Source organism: Anoplopoma fimbria, chromosome 6 (genome assembly GCF_027596085.1).
Source record: "Anoplopoma fimbria isolate UVic2021 breed Golden Eagle Sablefish chromosome 6, Afim_UVic_2022, whole genome shotgun sequence".
NCBI lineage: Eukaryota > Metazoa > Chordata > Actinopteri > Perciformes > Anoplopomatidae > Anoplopoma > Anoplopoma fimbria.
Genome location: NC_072454.1, coordinates 2,656,827 through 2,677,283, shown reverse-complemented (window position 1 = coordinate 2,677,283; position 20,457 = coordinate 2,656,827). Strand labels below are relative to the sequence as shown.

Sequence of the window (20,457 nt, the reverse complement as noted above, 5' to 3'; positions counted from 1 at the left end):
TGATTGTATCTCACGTGTTTCCCTCCATCGATAGCTGCGGTGACACCAAACGTGATATTAATGACGATAAAGTTTCCTGTAGGAAGGGAAACCCTGCGTATCTCCATCAGACATGTTTCACTAATCCTTTGATGTCCTGATCAAACGTTGTGCCGACGCCAAACTTACTGCTCCGGTCTCAGTAGGTTCTGGGCCTGTTTGTTAGCGCTCCGCTCAGCTCTGTGCTGTTTGAGCGCTGAGAAAATGGCGTGTGAGGCGAGCAGCGAGACCCAGAATGCATCCTGCCAAGCCCGCCAGATGCTTTGATCCAAGATGGCCCCCTGAGAGCCAGCACGGATCCACAGCTTCTCGGAAGCCAAGGCTGGATTCACAGACACAGTGTCAGCGCGGGCTGCCAGGGATATTTACACCATTTGTCTTCACACAAAACAACGACAACACCCGCTGTGTTGTTGTCACTCTCAACATATGCCATTCGTTGGGCGCGCTCATTACGAGTACGAGTGGGTACAATTTCATAAAAAAGGGGTTGGTCCAGTGGGAATCAAACCCTCAACCCTGCAGCAGAGCATTCATTTATGAGTGCAGCTCTTCAGCATGTTTAAACGGAAAGATCCACAGCTTGTAACTGTTTTGTTTTTTGGGTTTTTTTACTGTATTTTGCTGTAGTTTTCTGTTCACTTGCAGTAACATAATGCAGTTGATTAGTGCTCAAACAATAAATAGATTGATTGATTAGTTAAGACAGAAAACAACTGTGATATTCCACTAATCGTTTAAAACGTTCTCTGGGTCCAGCTTTAAAAAAAATGAGGATTTTCTGCTTGTTATTTGAATATATTTGGTTTTTGGAATCATGCACACTGAAATGGCAATTTCTCACCATATTCTGACACTTTACAGACTAAATAAGAGACAAATAAACTATTAATCAAGTTAAAGAAACAATTGTTAATTTCAGTCTTAGTAAACATTTAAGTCTCTGTCATTTTTAAAACAAACTTAAATACGTTTTACGAGATATTTTTTGAATGCTACTCCTCCAAATGAATCATAAATGCTTAATTATCTAATAAAAAATGTGTTTTATTAAACTTAATGGCTTTTAGCACCCACACACAAACGTCAGACCCTTTAAACGTGACTCGATGTGGACGGTAAAAGGCTGCAGGCACATGTCTGTCTCTTTAAGAGTCAGGTACTATCTGGAGGTCAAAGGTCGACTCTGAAGAGGTTGACTGAAGGGAGGAGGATGCTGAGCAGCTGTCCTGCTCCCCTCCACATTCACCCTCCATCCTTTTCCCTCATCGCTCCCTGTCTTCCCTCCTACCCTACCTTTCCTCTGACCTCTCCTCCTTTCCTCCCCCTCCCCTCCCCTCCCTTCATAATACGCGTCCGTCGGTTGGCTGGTAGCTGCTGGCTGGCGAGCGGTGGGGGGATATAGCTTTTATAATCCCCCCCTCGTCTTCCAGCCCGCCTCGCCACAATGTCACAGGAGCTTAATATTTGCCATTATTATTTGCTTGTTTTATTTGACTTGGAGGCAGCACAATGACCTGTCAGCGCGGCTTTATCCCCCCTCCGAGTGTCGTCCGTTTCAAAGTTGACTACAGTAATCCACGAGCCCCCGATTCCGCTAAATCCTGAAGCTTTTCTTTCATTCGCTCGTTCTGTTCTCTCTCTCTCTCTCTCTCTTTTCTCCCCTCCCCTCTCCTCCCTCCTAAATGAAATTACATACATCTGCTGGCTCAGAGTATCACAAATGTCCACACACTCACCGGTGTCCGCGCACACACATCCACGCGCCCGCCTTTTGTCGCCGGTGACGCAGCGGCCCAATACTCACAGTGATGTGTGTGTGTGTGTGTGTTGACTGGTTTCCTCCTGTCATAAGCAGCTGAATTGACGCACAGATTGTGATCATATTCTGATGTCTGTAAAGAAGCAAACCTGCTGTTTTTAAGTCCATAGTCCTGCATGTGTAGTTCTAAAAATCTATCAGAAAGGAGGAGAGCAAAAGGCACATTTTAGAGCTATAAAATAAAGACAAAATCCCTAGAATTAAAAATATAAAACATCAAAACCATTATCCAGCGCTCCAAAGCCTTTCTTATTATTCAGACGGCCCTCAATTAATAAATAAGTGGTGTGAAATGTCATCTTAGTGTTAATTCTGTCATGATGCCCGTCGTAGCTTCCCAGCTATTAAACCCTCCTCTTGAGAAACGGAGAGGGAAAAAAAAAAAAAAGAAAGAGATAATAACATAAGCCTTGAGACGATCTTTCATCTCGCCTCCTCTGTTTTCATCCGTTGCTTCTCTTCACAGACGCACTGAGTGTCAGATTAACGTTGCCGTCGCCGGTTTAAATGGCCTCCAGTGCCGCCAAGCTTAAATATATTCATCCAGAATTCTAGACACAAACGGCGCCGAGCGAAAACTGACCACAGCAGAGATTATTTACCCGACGACGGAGAGACAGAAAGAAAAACAAGATGAACACATTCTGACCAAAAAACTCTACATATGACTACATCTTATAACCGGTATTTACTCTGCTGTCCATCCTGTCATTTTTATTAAACTGAAAAGACTCACATATATCAGTTTTACATTCTGTACTTAGTTATAGGAGATGTTAATGCATGTAAAACTCTGATGCTGTCACCTTAAATACATAAATTAGATGTAAATTCATATATGAAATTGAAGATTTTGTCTTAATGATACCAAACAAGCATCTTTGTGTTTGTCAACATATCATTTTTCAAAATAAAGGCCTGTTTTACTGCTGTTTTCCATTATTACTAACATAAAAAAAGCATTTAACAGCACAATAAAACTCTTATAACTTCAAAATGCAAAACTGCTGTAAAAGAACTGGTCTTCAAATCACTGAGTCACCCATGACATCATCAAGATCGTCTGATTTCTCTTTCTCATATCTGACGTTTCAAGTTTTTCCCGTTGGATGTGCTTCGTCCGTATCAGCTGTTCGCATCCCGCTGTTCCCTATACGTGAGTCAGAGCACAGAGGCGTGGGCAACGCGCTTACATTAGCCATGCGTCTGAGCCTCGCTAGCTCTCCGTATGTGTGTGTTTGTGTGTGTGTGTGTGTTGAGCGGGTATGACATCATATAAATATCTGGTAGACATGCTGACTCTGCAGTTGCAAAAATACTTTTAAATAGTGTTTCTTGAGACTGTTTGGACCGTGCAATAGAGTCACGATATGATGAGAGGGGTCGTGCATTATGTTGCTTTGTTTGTCTGTTTCTTGGTTTTATTTTTCTACTATGAAGGTAGCTTTAATGATAAGACAAAGTCATGTGTGTAACTCTGTTTTTGTGCATCTTTCGAAGGAAACAACACGGATGAGTGTGTATTTTGTCAAGTTTCATGGTCACTTTCAGTAACATAATGCAGTACGATTAGTGCTCAAACAATTAGCCGATTGATTGATTATTAGGACAGAAAGCAATTGTGATAAACGACTTAACGCTTCAAGAATTTGTAACACAAAAATGGCAAATGTTGCCTCGTTCCAGCTGCATGTAAATCAAATATATTTGAGTTTTGGACAAAACAAGCACTTTGAAAATGAGTCGTTGTCCCCCTTAACTGTCTTGATGTGATGTTTTATCTTAATTTATCATGTGTGTAACTCTACTTGTTATTCTGTGTGTTTTTCCAGGCAACAACAAGGAGGAGGAGGAGGCCATGATGCAGGAGTGGTTCATGTTGGTCAACAAGAAGAACGCCCTCATCCGACGACAGAACCAGCTCTCTCTGCTGTACGTATCCCAGAAACCCTGATTTCAAACTTGATTTCAAACACCAGACGTTCGTTCATGCATCAGATCAAACACATGGAGCTCCACGGTGTAGGGAGTGTTCTCTCCACTCCATTCACCCTCCCTCTCTGTCTATGCGCTCATTGATTTACATGTGGACGGGATATAAAATCAATAGAAATGTGGCGATCAGCACTCTATCGCTAGTCTCTTTGTATGTGGTCAGCTGCGACAGGTGGGGACACACACACACACACACACACACGCTGCCTTTTTTTTCTCCTTCATTTGCGGCTGTTGGGATTTCAAAGGGTGCAAATGGAGGAGAGATTGAAGTATTCATAATCACATTATATCGTGGGAACGGGAGGCTTTTAAAGTGGCCAATTGACAGAAGGGCTGATTATTAGCCCCCTTTTCTGTTCTCTCTTTGTGGAGGCGAAGAGAAAAGACGCCTGTGAAGGACAAATTCTATTAGGGGCCGAATAAGCTCATTTTTTAATATGGCTGAAAGAGGAAAGAATTTAATTTGTGCCACACACACACACTCACACACGCGCTACATATCCTCACACACACACATTCAGACCACACACTTTAAATGCACATTTATTTCATTTTTAATTCCTCCACCTCTCTGTTTTTGATGCATTTTCACCACCTTTTCTTCTGTCTTAAATCTTATATATTCTTCACACACACACACACACACACACACACACACACACACACACACACACACACACACACACACGCACACACACATACATTCACCCAGGGCTGTTTAAGCGCAGTGTGTGTATCAGTTATGTGCAGTAGATTAATGCGAAGCCGGAGAAGGTTCGGGCGAGTAGCCGAATCGATGTTTATTGCAGGTTTCTTTAAGTGCTTAATGATTTAGTCATTAACATATTGATGAACTTAGTTGGGAGTGTGTGTGTTTGTGTTTTTTTGTCTGTGTGTGTGTGTGTGTGTGTGTGTGTTTTTTTTTAACTCTCTCTCTTTCTAACTTGCCACAGGGAGAAAGAGCACGATCTGGAGAGACGCTTCGAACTGCTGAACAGAGAGCTGAGAGCAATGCTGGCCATCGAGGGTAAGACACACACACACACACACACACACACACACACACACACACACACACACACACACACACACACACACACACACACACACACATAACAATCAATCTGGAGGTGTCAGGCTGGAAAAGAAGTGTCATCTCGCCTCTGTTTTACTCAAAAAATCTTAGTTTCCGTGTTCAAACTCTTATCTTTGTGTCATCTTTAAAACCAAATGATTCCACTTTGATTAATCAAAAACCAAAGAATAATCTAGACTAAAGCCAAATAAACTTTTATTTTAAATTTTCGCATTTCCTGGTGATGAAGAGAAGGTAACGTTAGCGTCACGTGCTCCATCCTCCTCCACCTGTTCTTGGGTCTGTCCGTCCGGCCTTCATGGAGAGCCTGAAGCCGGATGATTTGAATTCTGCGTCTGCCTCTTGATGAGGATTAAGATGCGAGCTTGCGAAGGGATTTCGCTCCCTGATACTTGATCAATGCTATCTGTTTCCTAGCTAGACCCCGACGAGCCGATGTCTGATTTGAAATCCAGCCACATTGAGAAGAAAAAAAGAAAAAGGTTGTGGGTGGAGGGGGGTTTGTGGTTTTATTATTGAAAGCTTGTTAACTATACCACAGCCAGAGAAGCAGTCATTGTGTCGTATCAAAGTTGTCAGGGGGCCAGGGAAGTTTAATCCCCTTCGACTGCGTCCTCTTGGCAAAATGAACCTTTTGCCAATCAATGCTAATTGATTTTGTCATTCGACATTGACCACCAACTCCCCAAACACACACACACACACACACACACACACACACACACACACACACACACACACCCTCTCTTTCTCCTCACAGCCTTCGGACACCCATTGTAATTTCAGCGGGCACCTGATAAGCTACCTGGTCCATAATAAATCAATTGTAATTAGCAAGAGAGGAGGTGGGCCAGTGCATGGAGGTTGGGGGGAGGTTTGGGGGAGGACGGGTGGGGGGGGGGGACGCTGCCACTCTGCCTGCGTTCAGGTTGATTTCTTCTGTCTTCACACGTTTTATTTATTTATATTTATCGAGCTGCAGCGTCTCCACAGCTCCAGTCAGACGGGAGGATTTCAGTTTCTCTTGCTCATGTGTGTGTGTGCGTTTGTAGCAGTGAGTTTCACTGTGTGTGTGTGTGTGTGTGTGTGTGTGTGTGTGTGTGTGTGTGTGTGTGTGTGTGTGTGTGTGTGTGTGTGTGTGTGTGTGTGTGTGTGTGTGTGTGTGTGTTGTATTGTCCTGAGCTGAAGTGTGTTGAAGCCTGCTTTTGTGTGTGTGTCTCTGTCTGGATGTTTCTTAATGCATCTGCAGGTGTATTTATATGTCGGATGTGTATTTGTGTGTGTCTTGTTTGTTTATTGGTTGAGCTGAAGTGTGTGTGGCAGTTACATTAACTGTGTGTGTGTGTGTGTGTGTGTGTGTGTGTGTGTGTGTGTGTGTGTGTGTGTGTGTGTGTGTGTGTGTGTGTGTGTGTGTGTGTGTGTGTGTGTGTGTGTGTGTGTGTGTGTGTTTTATACGTGTACAGCACTGACCCGAAGTGTGTGTGCAAGTCTTCCTTTGTCTTTTTTGTTTGTGTATGTCGGTTTCTTGGTGCATCTTCAAGTGCATATTTCTTTATATCTAAAACGTGTATTTTGTGTGTGTGTGTGTGGAGGTGAGAGAGCAGAGATAGTGTGTGTGCTGAGGTGTAGAGGTGGCGTGTGTGTCGTGTCACCTCGCTCCGCTCTGCCTTCATGTGGACTTGTTGGATTTTCAGCTGACTAACTTATCAGCCGGCCTTCTTTTCCTCCCTAAGGGAGGCACTTAACATTCACAGGCTCTACCTTTCTGGAGCCGCCACAGATAGTTCTGAGCTGCTGGGAACCTGTGTGTGTGTGTGTGTGTGTGTGTGTGTGTGTGTGTGTGTGTGTGTGTGTGTGTGTGAGTGAGAGAGAGAGAGAGAGAGGATCTGTTTGTCTGCATCTGTGTGTTTACATCTCACAGGTGTGTTTGTGTGTTCACCTGTGTGTTTTTGTGTGTGTTTTTTGTGTGTGTTGTGTGTGTGTGTGTGTGTGTGTGTGTGTGTGTGTGTGTGTGTGTGTGTGTGTGTGTGTGTGTGTGTGTGTGTGTGTGTGTGTGTGTGTGTGTGTGTGTGTGTGTTCGCCGCCCATCTCCCCAGCTCTTATTTGGTGCTTGGGCAGCTCCATTGAGCGATGGTCGGGCGTGCGAGTAATTGCTGATTTGGTTGGCCAGTCGATGACACAGAGAGAGAGATGCACTGCGAGTCAGAAAACACACACACACATCACTGAGATACACCTGCACTATCACACACACACACCTGCTGAGAATAAAACACACCTGCAGTGATACACATGACTCTCTGTCTCTCCCACATGTTGGACCTCAGTCTTCATCATCATCATCACAGTCCAGGTCAATGTGCGCTACGGTAACTGGCTAACGATGCTAACAATGCTAACAGCTCCTTTGTGCCAATACTTGTATAAAAAGTATTAAATTATCTTCCATCATTTTGTAAACACAGACATAAAGATAAATCTACAGAACATTCTGTATCGTATTATAATATATACTCATGATATTTTTAGATTTAACAGCAGGAGATATTAAGTTAACATCCTGCCGGGTTTAGCAGCTCGTCTCTGTTTGATGCTGCAGACCAGAACAGACAGTAAAGAAGAAGAAGAAGAAAGTTTGACTCCTGACGTTTCATTCTGCATTTGTATTGCTGACTTGAGCTGCGTGACACTCAGACACATGAGAGGGAGGATGAGAGGGAGAAAAGTGCTTTGAGGTGGAAAGAGGGAGTCAGGAGGAGAGGAGACGATATTCTTCAAAACTTTTCTTAGATTTTTCTCTTTTATTTTTTATGACTTAGAAGATCTTATTTCAATCACCTATAGAAGTCACAGAGAGGGAACGGAAATGTAGACGGAAAAAACTTCAGAGGTGGAGATGCAGAGAGGAAGTTATTGCTGTTTAACAGTTCATGATTATTTAAATGGAAAGAATATTCTCATAAAGTTACGTTGAGTTTTGATCTCAACAATCGGCATCAACTTCAATGTAGATTTTAACTGATAAAAAAGTTTAAAGGCAGATGCAGAAATATGTAAAAACTCCTAGACCGTATATTAGAAGCATCGAGGTTCGGTCGTCGCCATGTTGTTTTTTTGCAACCAGTTAACAGGAAGTGACCATATTTGGACTGAGGAGGAGTGACGTAGAGACGCCGTATACGTCTCTGGTGTCGACCTGTCAATCAGTGTGTAGCCCCGCCCTAAAGCATCCCCTGCTTTATGGTCTGTTTGACTCTAAATGGAGCATCATTTACTAAATGAACATCATGCTGTATTGAAGAAGACTTGAAACTAGAGATTGAGACCATAAACTCATGTTTACAATGTTTACTGAGGGAATAAATCAAGAGAGAAGTAGAGTCATTTTCTCATAGACTTCTATACAACCAGAGGAGTCGCCCCCTGATGGACAGGAGAGAGAATGCAGCTTTAAAGACACTGGAGGTTGCCGCCTGCAAAAACACTATTAATAGAAATACAGAGAGGTCAGGATTAAACAAAAAGAGAAAGAAGTGATGTTTCTCCAACATAGTAATAGGTTTTCTGAGTTTGTCTAAATGTGCTGCTGGTTGGCAGGTGGACGCCTGGCGTTCCGGGCGTTGGTCGTGGTTTATGAGCATGCTCAGTGATAACCCGCCTCTCTTGTACCTCCTTGGTCAGATGCCAGGCAGGAAAAATGCCATCTGTATGCCACACTCTCATCTCCCCGCCACAAAATTGATCCACTATGCCCTCTTTATCTGCTTACCGATTCACACCTATGTACGCACGCACACAAAGCTGTGTCTTGGCTGCCTTCGAGTGCCTGCGTGCGTGTGTGTGTGTGTGCGTGTGTGTGTGTGTGTGTGTGTGTGTGTGTGTGTGTGTGTGTGTGTGTGTTTGTGTGTGTTTTAAAGTGGACGCCCTCTCGCCATCTAAAAGGGATTTATGCATAGCCGGGTCCCAGAGTTTTCCCTGTTACGGTTTGATATGATAAGCTTTTTTATATGTTCAAAATCAATATGTAATCCTATGCAGGAGCTTATCCCTCTCCACACCCCCGACACACACACACACACACACACACACACACTTCCTATTTGTAAATCTATTTGGGCTTTGTAACACATCGGGGCGGCGCGCTACAGACCCTGATTGATTAGGTGCACTGTGGAATCCTATCACATGGGCGACTTTTGATGATGTCGCCAACTCTTTCAGGGTTGCTAGTTGACTGGAACCGCCGATAACAAGAAGCTTCGTTCCACGAGTTGTTGGAGTTTTTAGGGTGGAAATTTGGGAAAATAACATGTTTTTTTAATTAATTTATTTGAAGTGTTTGTGCTGATTTGTTCAGGTGACACAAAAACCAAAGATAAAATTATTTAAATGCTCATTTTTTGTCTTAAAGTATTTCCTAAAGCCTCCTGCGGTGAAGCTAACGTGCTGTTAAACGCCGGTTAGTGGAACATCTGGTGGAGCAGAACAGATGTGTTTGTTTCAGATTCACTGACTCACTCAGGGTCTCAAAAACAAACTTTTTGAGAGTTGAAGTGTCTCAAAAAAGTTTCTTATGAATCAGAGATGATGAGAATATTAAAGACTAGAGCCGCAGCCAATAATGGATTGGGGTTTTTTTAGGAAAAAAAGTCAGAATTCTCTGGTTTTTCACTTGTCTATGACAGTAAACTGAATGTCTTTGAGTTGTGACTAAAACAAGACTTTTGGGAAACTGATCAATATTTCACCTTTTTCTGACATTTTATAGACCAACAACTCAAAAGTACATCCTATGAAGGAACATTGTTTTGTTTTTAATAGTTTTTGGACAGTAAAGCAGCTCAGAGGAAAAAGATTGTCAGGGTTTTATATAAATATATAATCAGTTTTATAGTCCAGTACCGGATTAAATAAAAAACAATTCATCTTTTTCAAACAATCAAGAGTTAAATCACCAAACTTTTGTCGTTTCAGTTTCCTAACAGAATCAAATTCAAGTTGCTGTTTAGTTTTGATTCTCCGTCAACTTTCTTCTCCTCTTGTGACACTTTTTTGTCTCTTGACTCCACTTGGACTTCGGCCAAAACCAGCTTTTGGAGGCCTTTTCCCCCAAAGAACAAGAGACGGAGAGAGAGAGAGAACCGAGCAGAGAGGGAACGTTTTCATTCGTAAACGTCCCGGAGAACGTTTTTCTCTCAACATATGAAGCCAGAGGATCAAATCCTCTGATGTCACATCGTTGTACTCTGTGAGAGAGAGAGACGGCCTCTCCTCGCTTTCAGAGAACACAGCTTTGGACCAGTTTGCTCTCTTGAATAAATTTAGCGTCGGAGAGACCGTGCAGGGGAGGGGAGTGAGGGGGGAGGCGGTGTTCATGGGGATTTGAACCGACGCATTCTTGTGTGCCTTGTGCAGACTCACATGGTTACCGTTGGCGTGCACGGCGAGGGTTATCTGAATACGCACCCACCATGTGAGTCTGTACACACTCCTCTGAGTCTTTAACCTCCCTCTCTCTCTCCCCCCCCCTCTCTGATGGGGGAGGCGGGGTCTAGGTGGAGGGGCGGGGCCTCTGAGTGGCTGCAGGCTGTTTTGTTTGTTCCCGGGTGTCTGGTTACCCAGCCTGCCCTGCTCTGGTGTTGCCTGGTCACGTCTCTCATCGGCTCTCCTTATTGTTTACCTTCCTAATGAGGGGGGCGGGACTCTGCGACGTGTGATTGACAGGTCGCCGAGCTGCCCCCGTCACCCCCTCCCCTCCGCCAGGACTTTGGCTTTTTGGCTGAGATGTGCTCTGAAGGAGAAGGAGGGCAGGATCAAGAGGAAAGAGGGTTTTTTACATACCTCTCTCTGTGTTTTTGTTTTTTTTTCTTCTTGTGGGCCGGCCTTGTGGAGAAGGAGAGGATTGTGGGAAAAGAGTGTGGAGTTATGGCGGATATGGATTCACATTCCTGTCTCACAATTATCTAAAGATGATGACTCATCGGTTTGGCGGTTTCTTCTTCACACCTTCTTCACACCTAAACTGACCTCACGTTTAAAAGAGAAACAAACAACACAAGCCTATTTGGCCGTTATTATAAAGTATTTGTCGACTCTTTCCACAAAGCCGGGGAGTAAATTTGCTTCCCCAAGAAGAAGAAGGAGAAGAAGGGAGGGAGGGGGAGGGAGAGGAAGGAAGAGAGGAACGTAGAGAGCCAAATATTGGGTCTGTGTTCATTTCGCTCTGTGGTCGACTTCAAAGGGACGAACGAGGCCCAATGAAGAGAGAGCAGACCTTTCAGGACAAACACACTGGGCCCAGCGTGACACACACACACACACACACACACACACACACACACACACACACACACACACACACACACACACACAGCCTGACTGCCGCAATTTGACTCAATGAGGAGAAGGGGGGTTATTTTTAATAAAGCCACACTTATTTTGGGAGTGACATTTTACAACATTCCTTTTATTGTGGAATCGATAGTTGGTTAAATATTGATCGAGGGGAGAAGTTGACGACACACAGAAGTTTGTTTGAATTGTTTTTGTTATTATTATATAAAAAGGTTGTAGTTCCTGAGGGGGAGACGTTCTCACACCGAGCTGACGGAGCAGCAGGAGATGTTTATGTTTCTGAACAAGTTTCAGATTGAAATGATGCTAAGCTACGTTCTTTGCTAATTCATGTAAAAGTCTTGTTTTCTTGTTGTTGTTTAAATGGAACAGAAAAGAGGTAAACAAACTAATTGTGATGTTGTGTTGTTGTTGTTGTTGTTGGGTGGGGGAGTTTGGGGGTGAGAGAGGTGGGGGTGGGGGGGTGGGTGGGGGGTGCCGCCCGGTGTTTTGGTGAATGTGGAGCCAAGGGCGCCAGGCGGATATTTGAGCCCCAGGGGGAGAGGAGCGCTCTCCTGTGGGCAGCCTCCTCCCCCCAGGGAGAGGCTGAGGGGATTTGGATCGGGGTCCCACCTGGACCCTGTGGGGCCCCGGTGGGACCCCTTCCTGCAAAGACCCCGGAGAACTGAGAGAGACGGGAGTCGGGGGGATCACCTGTTTGTTTGTTTGTTTGTTTGTTTGTTTGTTTAGCTGTTTGGCTTTTAGATGTTTGTATTTATTTACATGTTTTAAATATTAAACTAAATGGAAACAGAATCATAATTTCACTCGATCTTAAGAGGATTTTACTAAACTTTTGGGGCTAAAATACAAATTAATAGAAATATATTATTTTTATACAGAAAGCTAAAAATCATCATTTGAAATTATGATTTAGGACTTTTATAAGAGCAGCATTTTCCCCTGAGAATAGAACTCCTCCATGCAAACAACAATATCCTTAAAGAGTGTTTGCTCGGGTCAACAACTGTGCACACACACACACACACACACACACACACACACACACACACACACACACACACACACACTGCTGGAGTGTGTTTACACATCGTATCCACACACTCGTCCATACGGGGAACAGTCCAGCAGGTTAATAACCAGAGTGTCCAAACAGATCCTCACGTTGAAGCTCTGTCGTCCTTAAATGTGACCAAAAAAACCAGTTCCATTAGAGGAGCTCAGGAGGAACGTTTCTATTCCTGGAGGATCCGAAGGTGGCGCTTTGCAGAAATGTTCTTTTGCACGACTTCCTGGCAGGACAAAAAAATATTTATCTCGTCATCCATGTGACAAAGTGTGTTTTCTTTCAGAATAAAAACCGTCCTCTTTGTCTCCTGGTTTAAAGTCTCTCTTGGTGTCGTTGCAGACTGGCAGAAGACGGAGGCCCAGAAGAGACGAGAGCAGCTGCTGCTGGATGAGCTGGTCATACTGGTCAACAAACGGGACGCGCTGGTCCGGGACCTGGACGCCCAGGAGAAACAGTAAGTTACCCACAATCCTCCTTCACAAACGTAAACGTAGCATCCAACATCCTCCAGCGTGAGTGAGTGAGAGCGACGGCGTCTGACGCTTTAGATTTACCAACTGTGTTACCTGCATATGTGTGTGTGTGTGTGTGTGTGTGTGTGTGTGTGTGTGTGTGTGTGTTACCTGTGTGTGTGTGTGTGTGTGTGTGTGTGTGTGTGTGTGTGTGTGTGTGTGTGTGTGTGTGTGTGTGTGTGTGTGTGTCCACCTCCACCCCGACCGATCTGACCTCTTGACCTTTGCCCTCCTTAGGGCCGAGGAGGAGGACGAGCACCTGGAGAGGACGCTGGAGCAGAACAAAGGAAAGATGGCCAAGAAAGAGGAGAAGTGTGTGCTTCAATGATTGTCACGTCACAGAAACAACAACAACGGAAACACAACCAACAAATGTAGCCGATTAAAGAAATGTATCATTATTATAATTATGATTATTATTATTATTTGATAGTGGCTCTCCTAAACGTTTGAATCCTGAGAGGCCTGCGTTGCCTTTTGCACCAACTTTATATGAACTCAAACTGACCCACTTCTATACGATATTGTTTGTTTTTAATTCTCCTTTTTATTTTACCAAGAACGGTACGTGTTTGTAAAATACATAAATACCAGAGAGACGTCTGTCTGAATGTGGAGACCAGTCGGTTTGAGGTACAGCACAACTGGGTTTAATGGGAGTGGGAGGAGGGGGGTTACTTTTCCTTTTTTCGTCATGTGGAGGAGATGACGCTGCAGTTGGACTTTTAAAAAGAGTTGTTATAATATCAAGCTACTTCGTTACTTGACTGTGTATCTTTTTAATTATTTCATTTTAGTGTTTTTTATGTAAAATATCTTTAAAAAGGGGGGGCGGGGTGCATTCATAAATCATGCATAACTTTATTTTATTTTTTGTCTTGGCTTGAAAGCAGTTTACCAAAAGAAAGATTGTTTTTAAAAAATCAATAAATCTCATGTTGTATATTTTCATCGCTGCTTTGATTAATAGCTTCAAAAATCCTCTTTTTTTTTTTTTTTTTTTTTTTGTTGGATTCATGCAGTTAAAAAAAAAACACAAAAAAATATATATATTATTTATTGCCGTTTGTCCTTTTTAAGCTGCTTGTAAGTGAATCTACCATCACGTCTCATGTTGCATTTATTTTTTTTGCTCAACAACTTTTTTGGTTTCTATTTATTGTATTCTGAAGAAGAGAACATTTGCTTTCCACCTGCATCACTTAGAGTGTTGGAACATTTATGTTTATTTATTCCAGTGTCATAACCCAAGTCTTCAATAATAAAGTCCTATGATTTCATATCCACAGAGGCGTGTGGCCTGTTTTTAACTCGAGTTTATTCTAAAAGCTGCAGGTTTTCAATTTACCAGCATTTAAAAATGTGTGTTTACTGATCTAACTCCACTCTAAAACTAACAATTTATCATTTTAAATCTATGTATCCATTCTGCATTTACCTGTCTGTCTTTTGCACATAAACTTATTGAAATACACACACTCCTTTGCACATAAGTGGCCTCTATCACTGCCTTTAGAGACGCTTATTATTCCTTCAATTCCCCTGCGAGTTGCGCCTGTTTATAAATTAAAATTGGGGTTCTGGGCTTTTTCTTCTTGTTTTGTCTGAGCAGGTTCCTCAGAGGAAGATCAGAGGAACCACAGCTGTGTTTCTCCCTCTCCACCCTCTCTCCCTCCCTGCATGGGCCGCTCCGGAGTGCACTGGAGTCGGCTTGGAGCTTGGAGAGGGTCGGTCCTCCGGGATGGAGAGGGGAAGACAAATAAAAAACTCAATTAGTCATTTTTTAAAGATGTAGAAAAATAATATTCCATCACCTTTAAATGTCACTTTCACTGCTTCTCTGCACCTCAGAGTGAGATAAAGAGACGCGCGTCTGATGCCGTCCTCCCTGGTTCTCTCTGGTTCTCCCTCTCTCTGGTTCTCCCCGGTTCTCTCTGGTTCTTTATACATGCATTTGTTGGTTCTGTTGTTTCTCTTTCTGTCCTCGGGAACCTCCGACATGTACGAGCAGCTCCAGCCCCCCGAGGAACCGGTCCTACAGCGCGTTTTAATCTGGAGAAGAAAAACCCAAAATGAACAGTTTTCTCTCAGTGTGTGTGTGTGTGTGTGTGTGTGTGTGTGTGTGTGTGTGTGTGTGTGTGTGTGTGTGTGTGTGTGTGTGTGTGTGTGTGTGTGTGTGTGTGTGTGTGTGTGTGTGTCAGTCACCCTCCAAATGATCTGATTTAAACTCGTCCTATAAATACTTAATAATATAATAATATGTTCTGTTTTGTTTTAAAGCTTCTTTATTTTTGGGCATTTTTACGCGCAAAACTTTACATTTAACTCCTAAAAGTTTTGGACATTTGTTCCTCTTTAAGTCACTTAAGTTATTTAAATCACTGAGAAATACTTAAAGTAATGAAAACAAATTATTTCTAGTCATAAATCCATTTTTATTATTTAGATTTCTTTCATTTTTATAGTTAATAGAGAGCAAAATGTCCTGTCTTACCTCCGTCGGTCTGTAATGTTCCTGTTGAAGCAGAAGGAAAAAAAAAATTGGAGTAATTTTCCCATTTGTGCAGAGAAGGAAGGAGCTCCTCGCTGAGGATCTTCCAGCAGAATGGATTATCTCTGAGCTGTGGTGTCTCCTGGCTTCACCTCACAGGTGCTGAGGGGCCCCTGGTCTCCTGTGTGGCTCCTGCACTGTGTTTTATGCATCAATGTGTTCATAAAAGCACCGACAAACCGACAACATCCCCACAGATCCCCGCTCACAACACCCTCCCTGCCGGCTGAGGGGACAGGCTTTCCCCTCCTCTCCTCTCCTCTCCTCTCCTCTAATCCCAGGCTTTACCAGCTCAGCATTAAGGAAAATTCAACTGCAATTTGGGATTAGAACAAAATACTCTTATTACAAAAAGGTTGGTGCAACTTGATAACTTGATACTTGTTCAGGGGGGTTTATGTGGAGGTCTCAGTCACATCGAGAGAGGAAAAAAAACAAGAAATGTAGTTAAATGTCAGAATAACCCGAGTCTTTGTGTGGTGAGGGCCATATTTGTTGAATGGCCTTTTTGCATAATTTAAGTGTGTGTGTGTGTGTGTGTGTGTGTGTGTGTGTGTGTGTGTGTGTGTGTGTGTGTGTGTGTGTGTGTGTGTGTGTGTGTGTGTGTGTGTGTGTGTGTGTGTGTGTGTGTGTGTTTGGACTTCAGATGTGGTGGAAATAAAAAAAAAAAAATTAAAAAGGTGCGTAAAAGTGTTTGACCTCCAGTGGGTGGCTGGGCAGCACAAATTACCCAAATTAACCCCAAAAAACAGTCCTTTTACGACACATTTGCTCTCCATACGTCACCTTTTTAATCTGCTCATGTCTCATACATTTCACAGTCACATCTCCATCGGGCTGGTTTGTAGGTCTGGTTTGGGCCTCCTTCATCCACGTTTATTCAGGTGCGTTCAGGTGTCTTTATCCTCCACTGTGTTCTCCTCTCTCTGAACATTAGCTCTCTTTCAGCTCAGGTTTACAGAAGTTGATGTTTTTTGTGTGCAGAGATCCACAAAGGATACTTTTGTGTGTGATGGGTTAAAAAGACATTTAAAAACACATAAAGTGCTGATGTGATTCAGTGAACGCAGCTTTTGGTGCTGATTTTTCTTTTTCCTCCGCAGTGAGTTTGAGGTCTATCCCTATTAAACTTTACCTCAACCATCCTCAAATGTAATTCTAAATGGGGATTAGACCTCATTAATATTCATGAGGACTGGTGAGAGAGAGAGGAGGGGGTGTATCACAATAAAATCAAAATGGATAAATTGAACTTCTTTATTCTTCACTATTTAGAGTCTCATCAGAGGAATAAACAGTAAAACAACATTAATAAAAAGCTGATTTCCTGCATTTGAAAATGTATTTTTTGATAAACTAAAATGCAGAATTCTATCAAACCTCCCGTTTAAGCATTTAAACCCTCAAAACAACCTTTTTATTTATTGCTCTTTAAACATTCGTGTGTTTCTTTAAAAAACCTGATTTGATGTTTTTGAGGGAATAAAACGAGACTTTTAAGCATAATTAAAGGAAGCAAAAACAAAAAGGTTTTAAACTGAGGGTGTAGTTATGAGACAGCACATGCAAAACAGGAACATAAGAGAATCTTTATATAGAGAGAATATAGATATATATATATATAGAGAGAGAATATATATATATATATATAGAGAGAGAATATATATATATATATATAGATATATATAGATATAGATATATATATATATATAGAGAGATATATATATATAGAGAGAGAGAATATAGATATATATATATATAGAGAGATATATATATATATAGAGAGAGAATATAGATATATATATATATATAGAGAGAGAGAGATATATATATATATATATAGAGAGAGAGATATAGATATATATATATAGAGAGAGAATATAGATATATATATATAGAGAGAGAGAGAATATATATATATATATATATAGAGAGAGAGAATATAGATATATATATATATAGAGAGAGAGAATATAGATATATATATATAGAGAGAGAGAAATATATATATATATATATAGAGAGAGATATATATATATATATATAGAGAGAGAGAGATATAGATATATATATATATAGAGAGAGAATATAGATATATATATATATATAGAGAGAGAGAATATAGATATATATATATATATATATATATATATATATAGAGAGAGAGAGAATATAGATATATATATATATAGATATATATATATATAGAGAGAGAATATATATATATATATATAGAGAGAGAGAATATAGATATATATATATATAGAGAGAATATAGATATATATATATATAGAGAGAGAGAGAATATATATATATATATAGAGAGAGAGAATATAGATATATATATATATATATATATATATAGAGAGAGAGAATATAGATATATATATATATATATAGAGAGAGAGAATATAGATATATATATATATAGAGAGAGAATATAGATATATATATATATAGAGAGAGAGAATATATAGGCTATATATATATATATATATATATAAGACATATCTTCTTTATCAGTTTCTTCTTTCAGCCCTCCTCTCCTGCAGGCCTGAGAAACATTTCCATCTTTTTCCAAACCTCTCTCTGGTTCTCTGGTTCTCTGGTTCTCTGGTTCTCTGGTTCTCTCTGGTTCTCTGGTTCTCTGGTTCTCTGGTTCTCTCTGGTTCTCTGGTTCTCTGGTTCTCTGGTTCTCTCTCTGGTTCTCTGGTTCTCTGGTTCTCTGGTGTCGGGACTGGGACCAGAGAGGGGAGGAGTGGAGCAGGAGGTGGGGGTCTAAGTGGGAGTGTGGTTCTCCAGGTTCTCCACCCAATAGGCCGCCGACCCCGTCCGTCAGTGTGGAGACGCGTCCTGATTGGCTGTTGGAGGCGGATCCGCAGGTGTCCTCCGCTCATAGAGGCTCAGGGTGGAGAGAAGGTGATCAAATCTCCATCCGACTCACAGAAATCACCTGAACACTCTCACAGACCCCAGAAAGCGAATAAGTTTCATTTATCTGGCTGCAAAAACAGGAAAAACGCACCTGGAGCCTCACCTGAGATCTGCGTTTTCTCTCCAAGATGCGTGTTTGTGTTTGTGAGCTGTGACTTCTCACTGCTTGGATACTTTTTTCTCTTGTGCTTGTGTCCCGGAGAGCTCTGCAGAAGAGAAGAGGCGGAAAAACCAGGTAAGCTTCCTGCAGGTTCAGTCTTTAAAGAGGTTATCTTAGTTTGTGCGTCTTTGTGCGTAAAAGTGACTTTTCCAAACATCCAAAGATCATATTTTATCATTAAACTGCCTCATGTGCAGAGAATGTTTCAGTCAGATGCTTTAGTTAAAGTTAAAAAAGGCTTAAATGTGAAATATAATCTGGTCTGCGAGTGAAAGTCAGTTTATTTTCCTTTTTCCAAACATCCAAAGATCATATTTTAACAATAAATGTGCAGAGACCTGAACCCGGGAACGAAGTCAACTGGCTTTATATATTATATATATATTATATATATATACTTATATATTTATATTACAGTTCATTGCTGATGTTTTTATTATTATTATTGTCCATTAAAGCGTTTGAACCACTGAGTGGATAATTGGAGAGGCGTGTTTTTGGTTTTTGTTAATTTATTTTGCTGATAAGAGTTTCTCTCCCCGGAGGTCTAATCTAAATTATAATTGAGTTCATTTGCACCGAGATGTTCCTCTGGTTCCTCCTGGTTCTCCTGGTTCTCCTGGTTCTCCTGGTTCCCTCTCCGGCCTGGTTCTCCTGGTTCTCTCTCTAGAAAGCCGCTGAATACACGTTTGGTCGGTTCGGATCTCTTTGTTAAAACAATCACCATTAACTCATTTAAACTTGTATTTTATTCCTCTATTGGAGCTTAAAACATTCCAATAAGTTTAAAGATTTCTCTCTTTTTAAACCTGCATCAAAATGAGCAGTTTCCTAAATGTGAAAGCAGGTTATTGTTATTTTAAAGTGTTTATTGTGTGTTGAATTAGTGGGTTAAGATAAGATAAGTTTATTTTTAAAGTCGGCTGTGGAAATGTAATTTTTTACTGATAAAAAAACACAGAAACTAAAGGAAGGTTTGGCCTGTTAACAGGATTAAACGCGTTTTAAAAGCACCGACATGGAGACAACATTAGTTGTGATTTACTGTAAATATAATTAAACTTTTCCTCTTTTAATCTGCTGATAATCATCAAGTGAAGAAACTATTCTGCTTTTTTTTCTCCATGAAGTTTTGTTCTTTTCCTCTGAGCGTTAAAATAAAAGAGACTAAAGTTAATTTATCTTACAAACAAGTGAAATAACTCCTCATATATATCTCTGAATATAATAATAATAATAATAATAATAATATATTACATTGACATCCAGGCAGAGTTTTATTTATTCTTTGTTTTTTCTGTGGATAAACAGAAAGACTTCAGACAAACACAGCTGTGATTTATATAGATTATCAAACCACACACCATCACACACACACACACACACACACACACACACACACACACACACACACACACACACACACACACACACACACACACACACACACACACATTCTCAGCTTTGCATGTATTTTACTATGAAACTAATTAAAACACAAATGCAGGAAAAAAAAAAGTGCCAACACTAATTAAATCTGCGTTTTTCAGTAGAAAATGTCTCCATATAAACTTTCAGAGTTATTATTTGTGACATAAAAGCGACACATTTGTGTAATAATATATTATTTAAGATCACACTGGCATAATGTATTATATAATACATATAAACTATTGTGATTTAATTATTTAAAAGGATTTATATCAGTGTCAGAAATACTCACGTTTTTACAACATAATATAAAATGTTTAATTCAAAATTTAAAACAAATAGCCTTAATATTCTGCAGGTATATTCTATTTAGTAAAACATACATAAATGTGCAAATAAACATTAAATGTGCTCTGAAAAATAAACACGTTTTTTTATAGATGCGTTCTTATAATTAACTTGCATCGTTTCATTCAGTTTTCATCATATAA

At 40.9% G+C, this 20,457-nt stretch overlaps 1 protein-coding gene across 5 annotated transcripts in view; it reads left to right on the top strand.

Annotated features, from left to right (window-relative positions):
• Positions 1–13,715, top strand: part of ehbp1 (EH domain binding protein 1) — a 148,554-nt gene extending 134,839 nt beyond the window's left edge. For all 5 annotated transcript variants that reach the window (XM_054600032.1, XM_054600031.1, XM_054600030.1 and 2 more), the window contains 4 exons: positions 3,694–3,793; positions 4,813–4,886; positions 12,718–12,832; positions 13,128–13,715. In XM_054600032.1, the coding sequence (XP_054456007.1) occupies positions 3,694–3,793; positions 4,813–4,886; positions 12,718–12,832; positions 13,128–13,218 (380 nt within the window). In that variant the 3' untranslated portion in view covers positions 13,219–13,715. The remainder of the gene's footprint in view (positions 1–3,693; positions 3,794–4,812; positions 4,887–12,717; positions 12,833–13,127) is intronic.
• The last annotated feature ends 6,742 nt before the right edge of the window (positions 13,716–20,457 follow it).